This window comes from Capricornis sumatraensis, chromosome 20 (genome assembly GCF_032405125.1).
Source record: "Capricornis sumatraensis isolate serow.1 chromosome 20, serow.2, whole genome shotgun sequence".
Taxonomy (NCBI): Eukaryota; Metazoa; Chordata; class Mammalia; order Artiodactyla; family Bovidae; genus Capricornis; species Capricornis sumatraensis.
The window spans coordinates 63,087,403-63,107,858 of record NC_091088.1 but is presented as its reverse complement, the minus strand read 5'-3'; the positions used below and the strand labels follow the sequence as shown (position 1 = coordinate 63,107,858).

At 46.2% G+C, this 20,456-nt stretch overlaps 1 protein-coding gene across 1 annotated transcript; it reads left to right on the top strand.

Moving 5' to 3' along the window:
- Positions 1 to 1,910: 1,910 nt before the first annotated feature.
- SIGLEC5 (sialic acid binding Ig like lectin 5) lies at positions 1,911 to 16,966 on the top strand. The gene is made up of 9 exons (XM_068992097.1): positions 1,911 to 1,994; positions 2,093 to 2,479; positions 2,692 to 2,961; positions 3,198 to 3,245; positions 4,010 to 4,264; positions 4,349 to 4,674; positions 4,864 to 4,949; positions 6,027 to 6,108; positions 15,992 to 16,966. The coding sequence occupies exons 1-9, from the start codon at positions 1,955 to 1,957 to the stop codon at positions 16,181 to 16,183; spliced, it is 1,686 nt and encodes a 561-aa protein (XP_068848198.1). The 5' UTR covers positions 1,911 to 1,954; the 3' UTR covers positions 16,184 to 16,966.
- The last annotated feature ends 3,490 nt before the right edge of the window (positions 16,967 to 20,456 follow it).

Genomic DNA, 20,456 nt, shown 5'->3' with positions numbered 1-20,456 from the left:
TGTTCACCTGGACCCTGGGCAGGGCCAGTCCAGGGTTCTGTGGAGCCTGACATTGACTCAAGCGTTCAGATCCCTCCTTAGGAAAAAAAAAAAAAAAAAAAATGGTGTCACTGAATACAATACAGACATGGCTCCCAAATACAAAATGTGACCCCCAGGTCTCCAGTGCGGCCCTGAAGTGTTTTCAGGGACTGAGAACAGAGAGCAAATGAACAAAGAAGCTGCCATATCTCTTATCGATCAGTAAACTCCAAGAACTCATGAATCTGTGAGCCAGGAACTGTGGATGGAGGCCAAATACATATTTCCTAAAAGTCTCAATATCACAGGCACATCACATCTGAGTTTCTTTTGAAATGAGAAATCTATGTAATCAATCACAAAACATAAAATGCTGAAAACCAAAAGAGAAGACATATATTGCAGACTATTTTTCTCTCTTCCGTTGTTTGTTTTTTTGTTTGCTTTTTTTTTTACATCCATGCTCTAGGGCTTGTGGAGTCTTAGTCCCCAGACCAGGGATTGAAGCTGGGCCAGAGGCAGTGAGAGTGCAGAGTGCTAAGCACTGGGCCACCATACCACTTTTCTCAGAAGTCAGGCACACCTATCACACCTGCATAACACCTGTTCCCCATACTTTTGGCTTGATCCTCTTTGATTGCCTCGTTTTAGGAGAATAATCATGTATATTAATTAATATGAATAGTCTACTCATAAAGTGTTAGTTAGCTGTGTTTGAGTCTTTGTGATCCCATGGACTGTAGCCTGTAAGAGCCCTCTGTCCATGGAATTCTCCCAGCAAGGATACTGGAGTGGGTTGCCATTCCCTTCTCCAGGGGATCTTCCTGACCCAGGAATCGAACCCTGGTCTTCACACTGAGGGCAGATTCTTTACCATCTGAGCTAGCAGGGAAGCCCATTGTTCGAGGAAGTAAGATTAATTATATTATGTCGAAAACAGAGTAGAAAGAAGACACGGTATTTCCACTGGCACAATTGATTGACGGACATTTCCTTTTGTTTCTGTAGTTTAAAAAAGGAAAAAATATATTAATATTTCTATCTAACTATAAAAGAAACTTTCCATCAGTCCCATGGCTTCTTCCTGAAAGTGTCTAAAACGTTTATGATCATAGTCAAACTTGTGAAACTTAAAGAATTTTTTCCTGAAAGGGCAGCAAGTTCACAGGTTTTTTCCACACATGACTTAAGCCTTCCTGTGGCTTGAAAAGAAGGCCATCCAGACTGAGGGGTCGTGAACTGTGTTTCTGTGTGAGGTCTGGACTTTGGGGTCTCAGCTGAATGGGGCAAAGTTCTTCCTTTGCCACCCCACTTTGCGTGGGCCTGTGTCCGGGTCGGCTGGTCCCACAGGCCCTCAGATCCATGAAGACGCACAGCCTGTGTGCCCTGTTCTGGAAACCCTTCTGGGCAAAGGAGCTTTTCACGCTCAGCTTTCCTTCCTGCGTTCCACCCTCCACCGTGTGTGAGTCCTCCTGCCCAAGTCTGAATGGTTTTGAGAAATCTTTCAGTGTTCTTTTCCGGAAAGTCCAGTGTTTCTCTGTTGCAGGGTTGGTCCCACCCGCTGACCAGGGCTGGAGCCCGTTTCTCTTTTCTGGTTGCCCCGGCCGCTGGGGGATCCCACCGTGGACCTGAGCATCACTGGACGGGTGTCATGTCAGAGCCACGTGCGGTGAAGCCTCTCGGCCTCTGGGGGCCTCAGGATCTCCGGCTGCGGCGTGGGGTGTGGGGTGGAGGGGTGGGACCTTCTGCCTCCTCAGGGCCGCCCCTCCTCCATGGCCTGGGGCGTCCAAGTTCCCCTTCTGTGCTTGGCCAAGGCTCTGTCTCCGTCACCCTCTGGCTTCCTGTTGGGGCTTCCTCGTTCCCTCCCCACATTTGGGGCGCTTCCCTCCCCGGCAGAGGGACCTGAACTGGCTCTGTGCTGGCGGATGCCGACATGGTGCCCTTGCTGCTGCTGCTGCCCCTGCTGTGCGGGGGTGAGTGGGGGAGGGGTGGGGAACAGGGCTCACTGCTGGAGGAAGGGGTCAAGCGTGGGGAGGGGCTGGAGCTCCCGCTGAACCTCTCTGTCCCCCAGGGTCCCTGCAGGAGCATCCAGGGTACGAGCTCCGAGTGCAGGAATCAGTGGTGGTGCAGGCGTGCATGGACGTCCTCGTGCCCTGCTCCTTCTCCTATCCCTGGCCTGTGGGACATCCCCCGTATTCCTCTGCCGAACCCTTCATCTACTGGTTCCGGGAAGGAGACCGCCATTACGATGATGCTGTGGCCACAAACGACCGAACGAAACAAGTGAAGTCAGAGACCCGGGGCCGATTCCGCCTCCTCGGGGACCCCAGGGACAATGACTGCTCCCTGAGCATCCAAGAGGCCAGGCTGAGCGACTCAGGAGTCTACTACGTGCGAGTGGAGAGAGGATCTGTGAGATACAGTTACAGAGAGAAGAAGCTGAACTTGCAGGTGACAGGTGTGACGGGGGGCCAGGAGAGGACCCTGGCCCGTGGAGCCTCCTCTATTAGAACCGGAGCAGGGTATAGGAGCCCTCCCTGCTCCAGGTCTTGGGCTTTGAGGGTTCAGGAGAGACCCAGAACTGGGAATGAGTTGTGACCCTCCCCCTCTGGGTCCCCACACCCCTGCGTCCAGGCATCTCCCTCTGTCTCCTCATCTCCCTTTCTCCAGAGAAACCCGACATCCAGGTCCCGGAGCCTCTGGAGTCCGGCCGCCGCACACCTCTGACCTGCAGCCTGTCGCCGGTCTGTGATGGGCCACACTATCTCCTGTTTTCCTGGGCGGGGGACACCCTCGATGCCATGAACCCAGACACCCTCCACTCCGCGGAGCTCACCCTCACCCCGAGGCCCCAGGACCACGGCACCAACCTCACCTGTCGGGTGACACTCCATGGAACGCCGGTGACCCTGGAGAGAACCGTCCAGCTCAACGTCTCCTGTGAGCGTGGAGGGGTGTCGGGGTCCCTGAGGGCAGTGGGGTGTGTGTGTGTGTGTGTGTCTGCGGTGTGTAGAGAGAAGGCCAGCCCACTCTTCTATGGGTCTGCGCCCGGGGAGCTTAGGTGGGGAGTGGCCGTGAAGGACAGCCCCCCCCCCTTCCTGGTTTCCCTCCTGGGGTGCTGGTCAGTTTCCACCCCACTCCTCCCTCTGCAGCAAGCCCATGTCTTTCTGCCCCAGATGCCCCGAGGAACCTCCGCATCAGCCTCTCCTTCAGAAACAACACAGGTAGGACAGGACCTCTCCTCTCCAGGGCTGGGTCCTGCTCCTGGGACCGCATCCAAGGGGTGGGGGGATGGGCTTGAGGGTGATCAGATATGGGAAGAGCAAGGAGAAAATCACCACCCCGTCCCACCTCCCATGCACTAGACCACACAAACATGCAATACACAGAGACTCACACACACAGGCACACACACAGAATGCATACACATGAACATTCACTGAGACACGCACAGAAACGCCCATACACACAGGCACATACACATCACATCACACATGTACACATATACACAGAGTTATACCCACAGCACAGGCACCCACCGTGCACACATACACTCATGGACATATACACGTGCACTCATGCACACATACACACAGGCACACACACATACACCCCACACATTTACACACTCACACACCCTGTTCAAGGCCCATTTCCTTCACCATGGTTCTATTATGTGGCTTTCTTCCACAAAAGCCTCCTTAGTCCCATCTCCTGCTGCCTTCACTGAATCAACATCTCATCTTAGGCTCTGGGTTTTCTTTCCACCAAACAGCCCAGGTCTGTCCTACTGAGACACCAAGCCTCCCCTGAAGATACGAGGCCCAGACACGTTGGCTCAGCCTGCTTAGGGTGGGAAGGTCCAGCCCTGGGACCACAGGGAACCCCGCTGGCCGGCCTGGGGAGGAGAGAGTGAGGCCAGGAGATCCTGGAAGGAGGGAGGAGACCTCAGCCTCCCCCAGCTCTCCCGCTGTGCTTTCCCCCAAAGCCCTCAAGATTCTGCAGAACGCCTCATCTGTTCTCATCTCAGAGGGCCAGGCACTGCAGCTGCTGTGTGTTGCTGACAGCAACCCCTCTGCACAACTGAGCTGGTTCCAAGTGTCTCCCACCCTGGAGGCCGCCCCCATCTCCAGCACCGGGGTCCTGGAGCTGCCGTATTCAGTGACTACAGAAGCAGAGCTCAGCTGCCGGGCTCAGAACCCGCTGGGCTCCCAACATTCCTCCCTGAGCCTCTTCGTGTTCTGTGAGTGTGGGGTCCCCTGGAGAAGGACATCGGGGTTCCAGGGAGGGGAGGGGCGCCCCTGACCCCTCCCATCTCTCCCCACAGCTCCCCCGCAGCTGCTGGGCCCCTCCTGCTCCCAGGAGGACGAGGGTCTGCGCTGCAGCTGCTCCTCCCGAGCCCGGCCGGCCCCCTCCCTCCGCTGGCGGCTGGGCGAAGGGCTGCTGGAGGGGAACTTCAGCAATGCCTCCTTCAAGGTCACCTCCAGCTCCGCTGGGCCCTGGGCCAACGGCTCCCTGAGCCTCCACGAAGGGCTCAGCTCCGGCCTCAGCCTCAGCTGCGAGGCCCTGAACATCCATGGGGCCCGGAGCGGGTCTGTCCTGCTGCTGCCAGGTCAGGATTCTGTTGGGGGGAAGAGGCTTAGAGGGGCAGGAGTTATGATCCTAGAAGATAATACTTGGCGGGGAGAGGGCCTGGGGTCAGGGCAGAAGGTGCTTTTTAGGACAGGGGGCTCCTTCTCAGGCCTGAAGAGGCTCTCCAGAAAGTTCTGCAAGGAGGCGGGAGGGCACGAGACTGAATCCTGGGATCGTGATCATCTCCTGGCCGTCTTCCCTGCAGGGAAGCCTGCATTCCTGGTCGCTGGGGCTCTGGGAGGCGCTGGCGCCATGGCCCTGCTGTGCCTGTCCTTGTGCCTCCCTTTCTTTTTCATGTAAGTCTGTGTTCTTGGGGACCCATAGGGAGGTGTGTGGCAGGGAGTGCGGAAAGAGGTCCCTTAATCGCAGAAATGCGGAGAAGCGTAGATTAGGTTCAGAGTTGGGTAACAGCCTTAGCAAGATGTAATTCCCATGCATTAAGGTGTACAGTTCATTGGCTTTTAGTCTATTCAGAGCTGCGTGTCTTTGACAGTGATTTTGACAGAATTTTTGCATTAGCCCCAAATGAAAGAGAAACCAAAAGGAAATCCACACCCGTGATCATCCCCTCCGTTCCACCCTCTGCCCTAGGCAACCGCTAGGCTGTTTCCCATCTCTCTAGAGTTGTCTCTTCTGGACATTTCAAATAAGGGCAATCATAAAATATGTGGTCCCATGTGACTGACTTCTCTCACTTTGTGTGATGTTTTGAAGGTTCATGCATGGCAGTCCTTCACTCCTTTTTTTTTTAAAAAAAAATTAATTCATTAATTTTTGGCCATGCTGGGTCTTGGTTGTGGTATACAGGCTTCTCATTGCTGCGGCTTCTCTTATTGCAAAGCGCAGGCTCTAAGGTGTGTGGGCTTCCAGAATTGCAGCTCGAGGGCTCTAGAGTGCAGGCTCAGGAGCTGTGGCACACAGGCTTAGTTGCTCAGAGCCACGTGGATCTTCCCGGACCAGGGATCGAACCTGTGTCCTTTGCATCGGCAGGCGATTCTCATCCCCTGCGCCACCAGGGACATCTCCGTCATTCTTTTTTATTTCCAAACAATGTTCCCTTGGATGAATGGAGCACATTCTACTCATCCGTTCATCCACTGATGGACATTTGGGTTGTTTTGGCCACCATGTGTCAATAATAATGACATTCATGTACAAGTTTGTAAGTTGAGTCTCTAGTGATGGAAATTCAGTCTTGGCCAAAGTCCTGGTCATCCAAGAAGATGAAGCGCTTACTTCCGTGTCAGGAAGGCCTCTGGGTCCACTGTTTCAGGGTCTGGATGCCCGAGCCGTCGTATTGGGGGCGGTGGGGGGCAGCTTGCCCACCTTTGTCTGAGCCGCCCTGACGGCAACACACCGGTTTCTTCTCTTAGACTGAAATCCCGCAGAAAGCAGGCAGCCACGAGACCAGAGGGTGTGGAGGATGAAGACCCGGTCATGGGTACCGTCGCCTGGGTGAGTGATGCGGGCGTCTTCTCCAGCCGTGGGGGCCCCAGGCGTGTCCGTTTGGCAGACTCAGGCTAAGTCCGTCAGTAGCTCCTGCTCCTGCCTGCTCCCCCAGGCAGACACCTGGGAGCTGGCTTCCCCTGCGTTCTTCCCCTTCATCTCTGAGGCCCAGTGGTGCTCTGCTGACCACTGAGCCTGTTCACTTCTTTACTGGATACAGGCTGCCAGAACTATCTCCCCCCAAACCAGTACTTGCCAGCCATTCTGGAGTCTCAAAGCTGTTGCTCCCTTTGCTTAGAGAATCAAGTCATAATCGTTGGTCTGATATATGATATCCTTCCTGGGGTCTCTCCTGACAGCTGCTCCAGCCACTGGTCCTGCCCTAGGGTCCAGCTACACTGGCCTTCTCCCTGTGTCCAGAGAGATCTATTCCCTTATGACTCGGAGCCTTTGAATATACAGTTCCTTCTACCTGAACTAGGCTTCCTTGGTAGTTCAGGTGGTAAAGAATCCACCTGCAATGCAGGAGACCTGGGTTCAATCCCTGGGTTGGGAAGATATCCTGGAGAAGAGAATGGCTACCCACTCTGTATTCTGGCCTGGAGAATCCCACGGACTATCACTCCACGGGGTTGCCGAGAGTCAGACACGACTGAGCAACTTTCCCTTCACTACTTGAGCTGCCCTCCCTTTCTCAGATCAACCATCCACCTTGCTGCCTCCTTCCAGCTGCAAGGTCAGCATCTCTTACTCTGGGAACCTTTGTCTTCTCCCTTCCTTCTCTCCATCCACCGAGTCCTGTGTCCATCCCCGACACAGGGTTAATATCACACAACCTCACTGCATTGATCTGTCTCTATCTTCTCATCGTATATGTAAAGTCCTTGAGAACGAGAGCTGTAATTTTCTCTCACACCATCCCTGTCCAGCAAGACCCCTGTTCCCTTTTTAAAAATTGAGCTTGTGTTGCCCTAAATGGAATTATCCAAAATGCTTTGTTCATCACCGAGCTAGTATCAATGGAACAAGCAGTATTCACTTTTACTTACTCATCGTTACACGTGATATGATAAACACGTGTAAACCCACTATCCAACCTGAGACTTAAAACACCGATGATAACTTTCATCTACCCTTCTACTCTGACCCACCCCCAGTAACCACTGCTTTGAATCTTTTGTTGCTGGTTTTACCACATATATGTTTACCCAAAATATACACTCTTTAGTTTAATTGCTTCTGAACCTTCCAAGGGTGTCATGTGCCAGGTACGCTTCTTGGACTTGCCTTGTAGATACAGTCTTATATAGCAAAGATTCACTCACGTTTTTGCACAAAGTTGCAGTTCCCCATTGTATAATGATGCATTTTATGATTACGTCTATTATCTAAGCTCCTATTGATGGACATTGGAGTTGTTTCCTGGTGTTGCAATTACAAACATTCCTTATTCGTGTCTCATTGTATTCACATGCAAGAGTTTTCCTTTAGCATTACTTAGGAATTTAATTACTAGGTCATAGGGTCTGTAAAGTTCCTATTTAGAAGATCATGACAAATATTTTCCAAAGCAACTGTGTTCACTCATATTCTCATCTATGCCTATCAGATTCTGTTGATCTATAATCTCTCCAACACTTGGTTTCCTCAATTTTTTTTTTTCAATCGTGTCACATTCTCACTGTGGTGTTGATCTGCATTTCCTTGGTTACCAATGAAGATGAAAATCTCTCTACAGCTTCAGTGGCAAATGAACATCTTTTCCATAAAATGCCTGGTCCCACTGACAGCCCATTTTCCTACTGAATGTTTGACCTTTTCTTATTAAATTTGAGAGCTTTATACATTTTTATGCTTTTTAATAGATTATATATATTGTAGCTATCTTCTCCCAGTGAGTAGCTTGTACTTTACCTTTTTAAAGGTGACGTTTGATGATAAGTTCTTAATTGTAATAAGAACTTTGGGGTTTAAGAAATTCTTTCCCATCTTAAGATGTAGAAAGATATTCAAGGATAGTTTCTACTAAAAGTTTTGACATTTAAAGACTTCATCCATGGGAAGTTGATTTTTCAGTGTGGTGTAGTGTCGACCTATACATATTCCTTCTTTTTTTGCAAAATAGTCCTTCACTTCCTCCCCTGAGGATGTGCCATTCATCAAAATTCCACACGTGGGTGATCCTCTTTCTGTGCCCTCTTCTATTCCAATGATCAATTTTAGTGTCCTTGAGTCAGAACTGTGTCTACATTCAGCAGTCTATAAGCTCAAAAATAAGCCCTGGTATCTGATAGAGCAAGTCCTTCTGCAGATTCTTCTTTCAAAGTTGTCTTGTCTATTCTTGGACCTCTGCTGTTCTATTTAAATGTTAAAATCAGTATGTCAAGTTCCCCAAAACACTCCTGTTGGAGTTTTGATTGGCATTGCATTGAACCTATAGGTCAATCCAGGAAGAATGTATTTGTTTGTGAATTCAAGTCTTCTAATCCAAGAGAACAGATCAACTATTCATTTAAGTCTTTAAAAAAAAATGTTTTCAAGGAAGATGGAGAATTCCTTCACACAGGTCTTGGTCATCTTTTGCTATTCTAGTTATTCTGTAACAATAACTAGTATTTAAAAAAATTTTCTTCCTAAATACTAGTTATTTCTACTACTGTACATGCATTTTTCTGATTGCTCATTGCTATATGCAGAATGAAAAATAATTCTTTTTAAGTGTGAAGGTTTATTTTGTAATTTAAAAAAATCTCATATTGGTCTTGAGTGTCATTTAGATTCTTGTTGCTTGGGTAGCTGGAAAATTCTTATATCTTACTTGTAACCCTGCTGAATCATCCTTTTTCAGAGATAAAGATACTATCTGAAAAACTTGTGATATTCTTGCTTTTAATTGTCATGGCTTGTATGGATAGTCTTCATCAGGCTAAGGAAGTTCTTTTCTATCACTAAATAACTCAGTTGAACTTTTCAGATATATCCACTGATATGATTTTCCCTATAATCTGTTACCAGTGGTGAGCGAAACGGTTCAACATTTTTTATTTTGAAACTAGCATTCCTGAGAAAAGATGAAATTGTTCACAGTGAGTGTTTCTTTGTTCTTTTTCTAAAACTCTAGTAGATTCAGTCTGTTAATATTTTGTTGAGCACTTCTGCATCTGTATGCCAGAGTAAAATGGACCTCTGTCTTCCTTTCTCCTCTTGTTTTCTTCTTTGGGTATCGAGATAACATTGAGGAACTGTAGAATCTTCCCATTTTTACTATTAATATTATCTGAAAGAGAGTGTATAAAATTGAAATGATCTGCTTCTTGAATGATTAATAAGTATTACTTGTATAGGCCGCCTGGGTCTGCCCTTGTCTTTATATGTGGTTTTTCTAACTCAGTTATTTTGTGTGTCCGTTAACACACAGTGTGTTACAGATAACAGTTTAGAGATAACAGGTTGTTCATTTCATCTAAGTTTTATAATTTGTTGACAAAAGGTTATGAGTAGTATTCTCTTAATTGCATATTGTTTAATTAGGATTAATTCCCCTTTGGGGGCTTCCCTGGTGACTCAGGTGGTAAAGAATCCACCTGCGATGCAGGAGACTGGGGTTTGATCCCTGGGTCGGGAAGATTCCATGGCAACCCACTCCAGTATTCCTGCCAGGAAAATCCCATGGACAGAGGAGCCTGGTATGGCTACACTTCATAGTACTCTGGCAAAAGAGTTTGTCAGACAGAACTTAGCAACTAAGCAACAACAACTTAGCTTATTAATACATAGCACCCTTCTTTCATGGTAAAAGTTTTTATGGATAAATTTCTCTCAGAACACCACTTTAATTTCACCTCACACATTTTGAAATGTGTTATTTTAATACCATTCAGTTCTAAACATTGCGAAAACCTATTGTGATTTTTTGGGGGAATCTTAAATTATTGGGGTTTTTTAAAAATTCAAATGTAGGCGACTTCCCTGGTGGTCCAATGGCTAAGACTCTGAGCTTCCAATGAAGGGGGCCCAGGTTCGATCTTTGGTCAGGGAACTAGATCCCACATGCTGCAGCTAAGACCCAGTGCAGCCAAATAAATAAATTTTTAAAAAATATTAATAAAAAAATCCAAATGTATGGGGATTTTAAAACATCTTTCCATCCTTAAATTCTAACTAAATTGAGTTTTGTCAGAGTACATTGTTTTGATGATATTTACTTTTTAACTTTGTTGAGACTTTATCTGTGACTTGGTTATGTGAAGAATTTCTGTAAATAGTTCCTGTATGCTTAAGAAGTATATATATTTTTTCTATTTCATAAATTCCAACTAAGGTCAATAGGCCAGTGTGTGTTCATTGTATTATTCAAATCCAAATCTTTACTAATAGGTCTTCCTAAACTATCATTATCTGAACTCTTATGATAGTTTACTTGTCAATTTTCCCCTGGAGTTCAATCAAATATATTTCTTACAGATGATGTACTTTTAAATTAACAGTGTATAGTATCGTATCTTCTCACGTTTAACCACACCTTGTGATTGTCTCTGTCCCTAGTGATACTTTTTGTTTCAAATCTATTTGGTTAGATCTTAAGATAGACACACCACTTTGTCATGGGTTAGTTAGATATCTGGTATTTTTCCATCCTTTCCTCTCCCCACCCACTCTAACATTTTTTTTAATGCTTTGGCAATGATTCTTTTGAATAGTATATTTTGTTTTTTCTTAATTTTATTTATGATTTTTGGCTGTGCTGGGTGTTCGCTCTGCACAAGCTTTTCTCTGGCTGCGGCCAGCAAGGGCTACTCTCTAGCTGTGTGCACAGGCTTCTCATTGCAATGGCTTCTCTTGTGAATCTCGGCCTCTAGAGCACAGGCTCAGTACTTCTGGTGCAAGGGTTTATTTGCCACGAGGCATGTGGGATCTTCCTGGACTCAGGGATCGAACCTGGGTCTCCTACATTGGCAGGCAGATTCTTTACCACTGAGCCACCAGGGAAGCCCTATAACCAGGTATTTGAAAATCCAACTCGACATCCTGTGTCAAGTTCACGCTATCTGTATTTATTGTGGTTCTTGATATACGTGGACTTCTTTGTGCTATTTTCTCTTCTCCGTTTGCTTGGTTCCATTTTTTTCAACATTTCATTTTCTCCTCTCTTATTAAAAAAAAGTGACATCTCTGTCTTACACCTAACAAAAAGAACTCGAGTGCTTTTACATCTTTTGGTGTCCCCTCCATCCACCTTCTACGGCCACGCTGGTTCTTTCTCTAGATCTCCAGTTTTTATTCTGCATAATTATGAACACACTCAACATTTTTCTATTCTCTGGTCATTAAAAAAAAATACACAGCTACACATTTCACTGAGGTGATCTGATCACCTTTGTATCTTATATTCACTGCGTGTGGTTTCTTAGTTTTCTTATTTTTATTTGCATTCTTTGTGTTTGAGTTCTTTCTCCTAACGTGTTTTTAACTTGGTATTTCCTGTATTGAGACTTGTATCTGAAATATTTTTATGCCCCCACAATTGAATTTCATTTGGTAGGCTCTCAATTCCAGGATCAAAGTGATTTCCTTTGGATACTCTGAACACTTGCTTCACTGTTTCTTGTACCCGGTATCCCTGTTAGAGGTCTCAAGTCTCACACAGTGGCAGGTGATCCACTCATTCTCCCTGGAAACATTTGCATGTTTCTCCTTGGTTTTGACAGTCTTGAGATGAACTGTACTTTATTTGGTTGTGGGCTTTTCCTTGTGTTTGTGAGGTACTTTGTGCTGACATGGTTCACTTTTTCTGTAATTCTGACAATTTTATCTCCACTATTTTTGTCCAAACATCTCTTCTGCTTTTGGTTTCATTTTTATCTCATTTGGGGACTATTGGGACTTCCCTGGTGGTTCAGTGGTTAAGACTCCATGCTCCCAGTGTAGAGACACAGGTTTGCTCTCTGGCCGGGGAACTAAGATCCCACATGCCGGGGGTGTGGCCCCCCGAGAAAGCATGTCATCTGGGGACTATTATCATCTGAATGTTGAGATTTTCTATTTCCTTCATCATTCATAACTTTTATTTTCATGTGTTCTGGCCTTCATCCTCCCCTGCTTCCTTCTATGGGAGACTTCAAAGGTTTTTCCAGCTCCCTGATGTACTTGAATTGTATTCATTCTGTTCTTCATCCCACCATTGGGTTCTTCCTATTTTTAAATCTCAGACCTCATATTTCCATGTTTTACAGAACTGCACACACATTTCCTTTTTATGTAACTTACATGATTACATAACTTCTGGTTCTACATTTTATGTACATAATTACTGATGTGTATAATTTTCTTTTCCAGTCTTACTGAGATATATTGGACATATAGCATTGTATAAGTTTAAGGTGTATAGAATAATGAATTGATTTACATACATCATGAAATGACTAGCCTAACAAGATTAGTGAACATCCCATCATCTCCTATAAATAAAAAATTAAAGAAATAGAAAAAAACTATTTTCCTTGGGATGAGAACAGTCAGGATTTACTCTGAATAACTTTCACATATAACATACAGCAGAGTTCATGCTAATGATTATGTTCTACTTTGCCTCTCTAGTACTTATTTATCTTATAACTGGAAGTTTGTACCTTTTGACCGCCTTGATTCAGTTTCCCCAGCCCCACCTTCTGCCTCTGGTAACCACAAATCTGATCTCTTTTTTCTGGGGGTTTGCTTGTTTCTTCGTTTTTGAAGTATAAGTGATTCGATATTTCTGTTTCAAAAATGATCATCACGCTGTCTAGTTACAATATGTCACCATTCTGAGATATTACATCATTGCTGAGTGACTTTTCTTTTTAATTTGGAGGATAATTGCTTTACAATGTTGTGTTGGTTTCTGCCATTAAACAATGTAAGTCAGCCACAAGTGTACACGTGTCCCCTCCCTCTTGAACCTCCCTCCCACCCCTCTAGGTTGTCTCAGAGCACCAGGTTGAGCTCCTTGTGTTATACAACAACTTCCCACTTGCTATCTAGTTTACATATGAGAATACAGAGAGAGAACAGACTCGTGTTGGACACTGCTGGCGAAGGAGAGGATGGGAGGGATTGAGAGAGTAGCGTAATTTCTTATTTTCACCTTTACGATGTAACGTCAGCACTTACTCCTCTTGGTGCATTTATCATGCTTAGTTTTAAACTCTTGATCAAAGTGTTCTAATACTTGTATTTTGAAGGTACATGATGTTCCCAGCCTCCTTTGGTTGGTTTTTCTTCCAGGACATTTACACTTTGCAGGTGCTCAGTCTTCTGACCTGGTGGGGGGGGCGCATATTCCCCAGGGATGTTAGCTTTCTGGTCTGGACTGTTGATTGGGTGAAGGTGAAGGGCAGATGCTGGCCTGTGTTGGCTCAAAGGAGTGATGGGGACCAGTCGCAGGGTGGAGTGCTCCGGGCACTACAACCACTGATCACCAGTCTCACTTCCTGCCCCCCTTTGCTTTCCAACCTCAAGGAGAAGGAGCTTTGGATTTTGATCCAAAATCTCTGTGGATTTTGATCCACAAGACTCTGCAGTTTGGAAAGAAGAAAGGGAGGACAAGAGTCCCAAAGGCCAGTGAGGCTCCACGGCATCTCTCCTTCTCTTCACCCCAGGGAGCCTTCGGTGCTCATCCACCATTTACCTCTGGACACAGGCACATTACCGTCTTGTCCACGCTCTCTGAATTCTGCAGGCAATGATTGTCCTAAGGCGAGGGTGGAGGAGAGAAAGGAGCAGAATTCAAGCACATCTGAGGGAACCTGTTCTTCCTCCCGTCATCAAGCCAGCTTCCCTAGCCCTGAGCTGTAGCATGTCACCTCCCCAGCCCCATGTGTTCAAATTAGCTTTTACTTCCCCCCAGGAACCTCAGGGTGATTAATCAATCGACAATTGATTATAAAATTTTGTCATCCCGTAGTTCCGTCTATAGTTTTTGATTGTTGGATCTTGGTGAACAGAGCCAGTGATATGTGTGAATTCACTATCTTGACAGGAACCCTGATAGAGCTTTGTTTTCCCCATTAGGTTGTTGTTGTTGTTGTACAGCCACTAAGTCGTGTCAGACTGTTTACAACCCCGTGGACCACAGCACCCCATGGACTGTCCTCCACTATCTCCTGGACTTTGCTCAAATTCATGTCCATTGAGTCAGTGGTGTTATCTAACCATCTCATCCTCTCTCCCTACTTCTCCTTCTACCTTCAATCTTTTGCAGCATCAGGGTTTTTTTTTTTTCCTGATAAGTCGACTCTCTCAACCTTTCTGTAACTTTGATACTGTAGGCAGAATAGTAAAGCAATGAGCTGCATAGTCCCTGGAGTTCATCCTCCTGTGTCCAAGTGCTGGACTCAACCACTTCCAAGCTGTGTGACCTTGGACAAGTTAGTTAACCTCTCTGCTTCTTTATTTTCTCTTCTGGAAAGGAGGCCATTGCTATGCTGGTAACTGTTTCATTGGGTTGCTACAAGAAGTGCTTAGAAATATGCCTAGGTCATGGGAAATTGCTTACAACTCTTACCTAATGTCACTATAGCCCTCTCTAATAAGGAACTGGGCATGCAAGCAGGTATTTCGGGCTGTTTCACTTCCTCATATATCCTCATTTGAAAGAACAGCACTTAATGGCACCTAGCTCATAACCAGCACTCAGCAAAGAGGTGTTGGATGAAGGAATGAACTTAGTGCTTTCTCCTGTTTATTCATCTGAGCTGCATCTTGTCTTATGCATGCTCAGTCACCTAATCGTGTCTGATTCTTTGCAACCCCATGGACTGCAGCCCACCAGGCTCTTCTGCCCATGGGATTTCCAGGCAAGAATACTGGAGTGGGTTGCCACTTCCTCCTGCAGGGGATCTTCCTGACCAGGGATGGAATCTGCGTCTTGCACTGGCAGGTGGATTCTTTACTACTAGCGTGACCTGGGAAGCCCATGTTGTCTTATGAGGATAAATTCAACCCCCTCTTAATATATGGTAAGGCTATTAAGACACACGGTCTTATTTCTCCCTCTTTGGCTACAGAAGGGTCAATACACCTAGCTGTTTTGTCATTTCATCTTGCTCATGCAATATGGACAGCTCTGTCTAGATATGCTATTTTTTTTTCTGAGGTTGTGAAACCGTTTTTTCCTAACCTGGAATTCTTTTTCTTTTCTTTATGAGCTACTATTTGAAGGCTAATGTTGCTTTTGACACACTCGTCTATAGCATGATGGTGTATGTGGACAGACTTGGAGAAAAGAGAATGGCATACCAGTGTCTGGGTACCATCTTTTCTTGGAGACTTGGGTCCTGCTTTATTTTCATTTTTGTTTTATGGGACCCAGGTCCAAGAGCCAGAATTGTCATCTCTTCTGGTTTCTGCATAAACTAGTTCATAAGTCACACCAGAGTTAGAATTTAGCTGTGTTTACTTGTCTCTAATCCAGTCTTCCTGGCAGACTGCAAGCTGCCTGAGGTCAGGGTCTATGTCTGTTTTCTCACACTGCTCATCTGGCCTCTCACCCAGGACTTGGTACAGGGTACACTGTAGGCCTGGGTTTGAATCCTGGCTCTGTCATCCAGTCGAGGAGTGACCTTGGGCAAGATACTTCACCTCTCCCCCACCTCAATTTTCCTACCTGTAAAATGGGAATAATAAGAATATCACTCCTACTGGGTTTCTGTGAAGGTTAAATAGGATTCATAAGCCTGCAATACAGCCCAGTCAATCTTGACAAAATTATACATGAATGAGTGAATATTTGCGTTCACAGGAAGCATGTGAGGAGTAAGAAGATGAAAGAGTAAACGTCCCATCTGCTGAACTTTCCTTTGGGGCTCATGCCTGCTTACTCCTTCTCTCACTCCTTTTTCTCCCTTTTTCTCAGGGTTCCAGGCAAAAGCCTTGCCCAGACAGCCCCCCTGACCAGATGGTGCTGTCCCCTGCAGAGGACGCCCCACCCCCAGGGGAACAGGAAGAGCTCCATTATGCCTCCCTCAACTTTCATGAGCTGACATCTCGGGAGCCTCAAGACCAGGAGGCCACCAGCACCGAGTACTCTGAGATCAAAACGAGCTAATGAGGACTCATCCAGACCGTGGTCCCAGCCGGGGGAACCACAGCATCTATGGGGACAAGGAGAGGTCAGGGACTAGTTGATGAAGCCTTGGTGGCAATATTTCACTACTGTATGAGTGTCCCCAGGTAGAGCAGAAAGAAGACAGGTGATGGGATTAGAGAAACAGGGTCACAGGCAGGTTCCAGCACTTCCTAAGGCATCGTCATCAAGCAATTCAGTCCACCTCTCTGTGTCTCGGTTTTCTGTTCTGTAAATCAGAGATCATGTGTCTTACCTCCAAGCTGGTGAACATTAAAGAAAGAACATATAAAAGAAAAAAAATAAAGGGGGAAAACCTCAAAGGAAAAAAAGGAAGAACATATTATAACCAACGAACAGAGGTCCCATCACATGGCATGTGCCTAGTGTCTGGTTCCTCTTCCTGAACAGAAAGGTCCTCCCATCAAGTTCTTCTGAGGGTGACTAGTGTTGACTTGAAACAAGTGGACAGCCAGCTATTTCCCAGCAAAGATGGGTTTAATTTGGCATTAGCCCCGAATTGCAGCTTGGGGTCTGCAACCATGGAGAGCCATGTGCAAATTCCAATTGAAGGAGGGAAGGAGACCGCTTTTATAGAGGAGCAAAGGAAGTTGAGGCCTAGAGGAAACAGGGAGTCCATGGCTTTTGATTGGCTGAGTCCTTGCCAGGAAGGAAGGAGTCTTCCTTCTTCCTACTGGGCTCTGGTATCATCACTGCCAGTGAGAGCGCCCCCTTCTGGACTCTAATTGAGGCTTCAGTTTATTCATTTTTTACACCAGGAACAGAGGACAGAGTGGCAACTTATTGATGTCATTCTCCATCCCGAAACTCTTTGGAGTCTCCCCAGGGAAAGACTAGCCCCTCAGCCTGGCATTTGGTTCATAATACAGCAGCTTGTAATCTCTCTGGGGTTATCTCCTTGCCTTACGTTTATCTGTCCATTCTTCCAGCATATTTCTTCACCCGCTGACCTCCAGTCCCTGCCTTATTTCATTTATATCCCGTAAAGGGATCTTTCCAACAGCCAGAGAGCTGATCCCGACTCTCCTGAACAAATCTATTCCCTCTTAGCACCACACTAAAACTGTCTATAGAGAGCTGGACTCTAAAGAAAGTTGAGCACCAAAGAATTGATACTTTTGAACTGTGGTATTGGAGAAGACTCTTGAGAGTCCCTTGGACTGCAAGGAGATCCAACCAGTCCATCGTAAATGAGATCAGTCCTGGGTGTTCATTGGAAGGACTGAAGCTGAAGCTGAAACTCCAATACTTTGGCCACCTGATGTGAAGAACTGACTCGTTGGAAAAGACCATGACGCTGGAAAAGATTGAAGGCAGGAAAAGGAGGGATGAGACAGTTGGACGGCATCACCAACTCGATGGACATGAGTTTGAGCAAGCTCTGGGAGTTGGTGACAGGGAAGCCTGGCGTGCTGCAGCCCGTGGGGTCGCAAAGAGTTGGACACTACTGAGCAACTGAACTGACTGACTGACGACCTCACTGCTATCTACTCACCAACCCTCTCCTCTTGGCCCATTCTTCCTTATGCCTTCCAGGCTGGTTCATACAAATGTCTTTGCAATTTGAGATCTCTTTCCTGGAGGTCATGCTGCCTGGCTTTTATCTGTTTCCACCATCTCATCCTTCAAACCTGAGCTCATGGACAGATTTGGATTGAGAGTATGAACTCTTGTTCTCCCTCCTCTAAAATTGAATTAATTAATTTTTAAAGGAAAAGGCACTAATGCAAAAATAGTATTTCACCAACACCTGTGTAGTGTGAGTGCCTAACAATAAGCTTAAGCTTTTTTTAATGTAAATGCCTGATATTAAACTTTTGATTGCCCGGGCATCGATTTCAGAGGCATCCAGCTCAAATAATTCATCTCAAATAAACATATTGACAGCTATGACTTTAAAGAGCCAGGTGGCCCCACCCATGAAGTTCCCTTTTAAGAATTTTATTTTTTTTGATGGGGACAATTTTAAAAATCTTTATTGAATTTGTTACAACATTGCTTCTGTTTTATATTTTGGTTTTTGGCCACAAAGCTTGTGGGATCTTAGCTTCCTAGCCAGAGATTGAACACACACACACACACACACACACACACACACACACACACACACACCCCAACCTGCATTGGAAGGAGAAGCCTTAACCACGGGACTGCCAGAGAAGTCCCTGAAGTTCCCATTTAGAAAGCTCTGGGTGAACTAGATAACTGACTCTTGTGTGACCCTGTTTTTCCCTTCTTACACTCTAATTCCAGTTCCTATGTTTTAAATTTGCCAATAAAAGTGAACCCACGCTACCCCAGGGATCCCACCGTTTACCCCAATAAAGGCAGAGCTGAGGATCCATCCTCTCTCCCACCTCCTTCACCTGGCCTTCAGGTGTGTTACGTATCCTCCAGGACCTGTGAGCAGTAAGCCTTGCTTTTTTCAAAGTTTCTTGATAGTTTTTGCTGAAGTGTATCTTGCAGTCATAATAAGAACAGGGGCCAGCCCATCTACAACATTGGCTCTGGTCAAGGAATCTTTTTAGGCGCTGGCCCCAAGGGCTTCCCTGGTAGCTTAGCTGGTAAAGAATCTGCCTGCAATGCGGGAGACCTGGGTTCCACCAAGGCTGTATATTGTCACCTTGTTTATTTAACTTCTATGCAGAGTACATCATGAGAAACGTTGGGCTGGAAGAAGCACAAGCTGGAATCAAAATTGCCGGGAGAAATATCAATAACCTCAGATATGTAGATGACACCACCTTTATGGCAGAAAGTGAAGAACTAAAGAGCCTCTTGATGAAAGTGAAAGAGGAGAGTGAAAAAGGTGGCTTAAAGCTCAACATTCAGAAAACTAAGATCATGGCATCTGGTCCCATCACTTCATGGCAAGTAGATGGGGAAACAGTGGCTGACTTTATTTTTCTGGGCTCCAAAATCACTGCAGATGGTGATTGCAGCCATGAAATTAAAAGATGCTTACTTCTTCAAAGGAAAGTTATTACCAACCTAGACAGCATATTAAAAAGCAGAGACATTACTTTGCCAACAAAGGTCCATCCAGTCAAGGCTATGGTTTTTCCGGTGGTCATGTATGGATGTAAGAGTTGGACTATAAAGAAAGCTGAGCACAGAAAAATTGATGCTTTTGAACTGTGGTGTTGGAGAAGACTCTTGAGAGTCCCTTGGACTGCAAGGAGATCCAACCAGTCCATTCTAAAGAAGGTCAGTCCTGGTGTTCATTGGAAAGACTGATGTTGAAGCTGAAACTCCAGTACTTTAGCCACCTGATGTGAAGAGCAGACTCATTTGAAAAGACCCTGATGGTGGGAAAGATTGAGGGCAGGCGGAGAAGGGGACGACAGAGGATGAGATGGCTGGATGGCATCACCAACTCAATGGACATGGGTTTGGGTGGACTCTGGGAGTTGGTAATGGACAGGGAGGCTTGGCATGCTGCAGTTCATGGGGTCGCAAAGAGTCGGACACGACTGAGCGACTGAACTGAACTGGGTTCGATCCCTGAGTTTGGAAGATCTGGAGAAGGGAAAGGCTACCCACTCCAGTATTCTGGCCTGGAGAATTCCATGGACTGTATAGTCCATGGGGTCGCAAAGAGTTGGACACGACTGGGTGACTTGCACTTTCACCAAGTAGTGTGGGCCTTGGCGAGTACACCCCCACAACACAAAACAATCACCTAAACAAGGATAAATTATTTCCTAAACTTTATCAAGTGGCTGTGAGGAAAGTAGTTAATAGTTCTAAGAGGACATGGATTCCTAGAATCCATTGCTGGGACCCCAGCTACGCTCCAGGACCATGGACAGCGACAACCCTTCAGCTAGGCGCTCCAGGGGTCTGGCAAGGTGATTGGAGTGCCCCCTGGGGGCAGATCCTCGACTAGTCTCAAATGCAGAAGAAGCAGGGCTGGGAAACGGGACTGGTGACCTTCTGTCCCTCAGGACAGAGGTGCTGGGCAGGGGACAGCCAAGCTCCTCCTCAGTTTCCCCTGAAAACCTCCTCTTCCAGGGGGTTAGGAGACTTAGCTTCAGAGACACAATGCATTTCTCACAGGCCACTGAGTTCCTTTCCCTCAGGACTGACTACCCTCACCCTTAGCAGAAAATCTTCTGGGTCAGGTTTCTCCTCCTTCTCCCCTCACTTTCCAGTAGGTTGATATTCTGCGCTTGTTTTTAACCCCTTTGTCCTACTTCCACAGGACCCTGGATGATAGAGAACATGGTTATGA

Excerpts from the sequence above, each read along its gene's own strand:
- SIGLEC5 (XM_068992097.1), top strand. The coding sequence starts at position 1,955 with ATGGTGCCCTTGCTGCTGCTGCTGCCCCTGCTGTGCGGGG. Across the intron at positions 1,995-2,092 it reads GCTGCCCCTGCTGTGCGGGG|GGTCCCTGCAGGAGCATCCA; the intron begins GTGAGTGGGGGA and ends TCTGTCCCCCAG. Across the intron at positions 6,109-15,991 it reads TCATGGGTACCGTCGCCTGG|GGTTCCAGGCAAAAGCCTTG; the intron begins GTGAGTGATGCG and ends CCTTTTTCTCAG.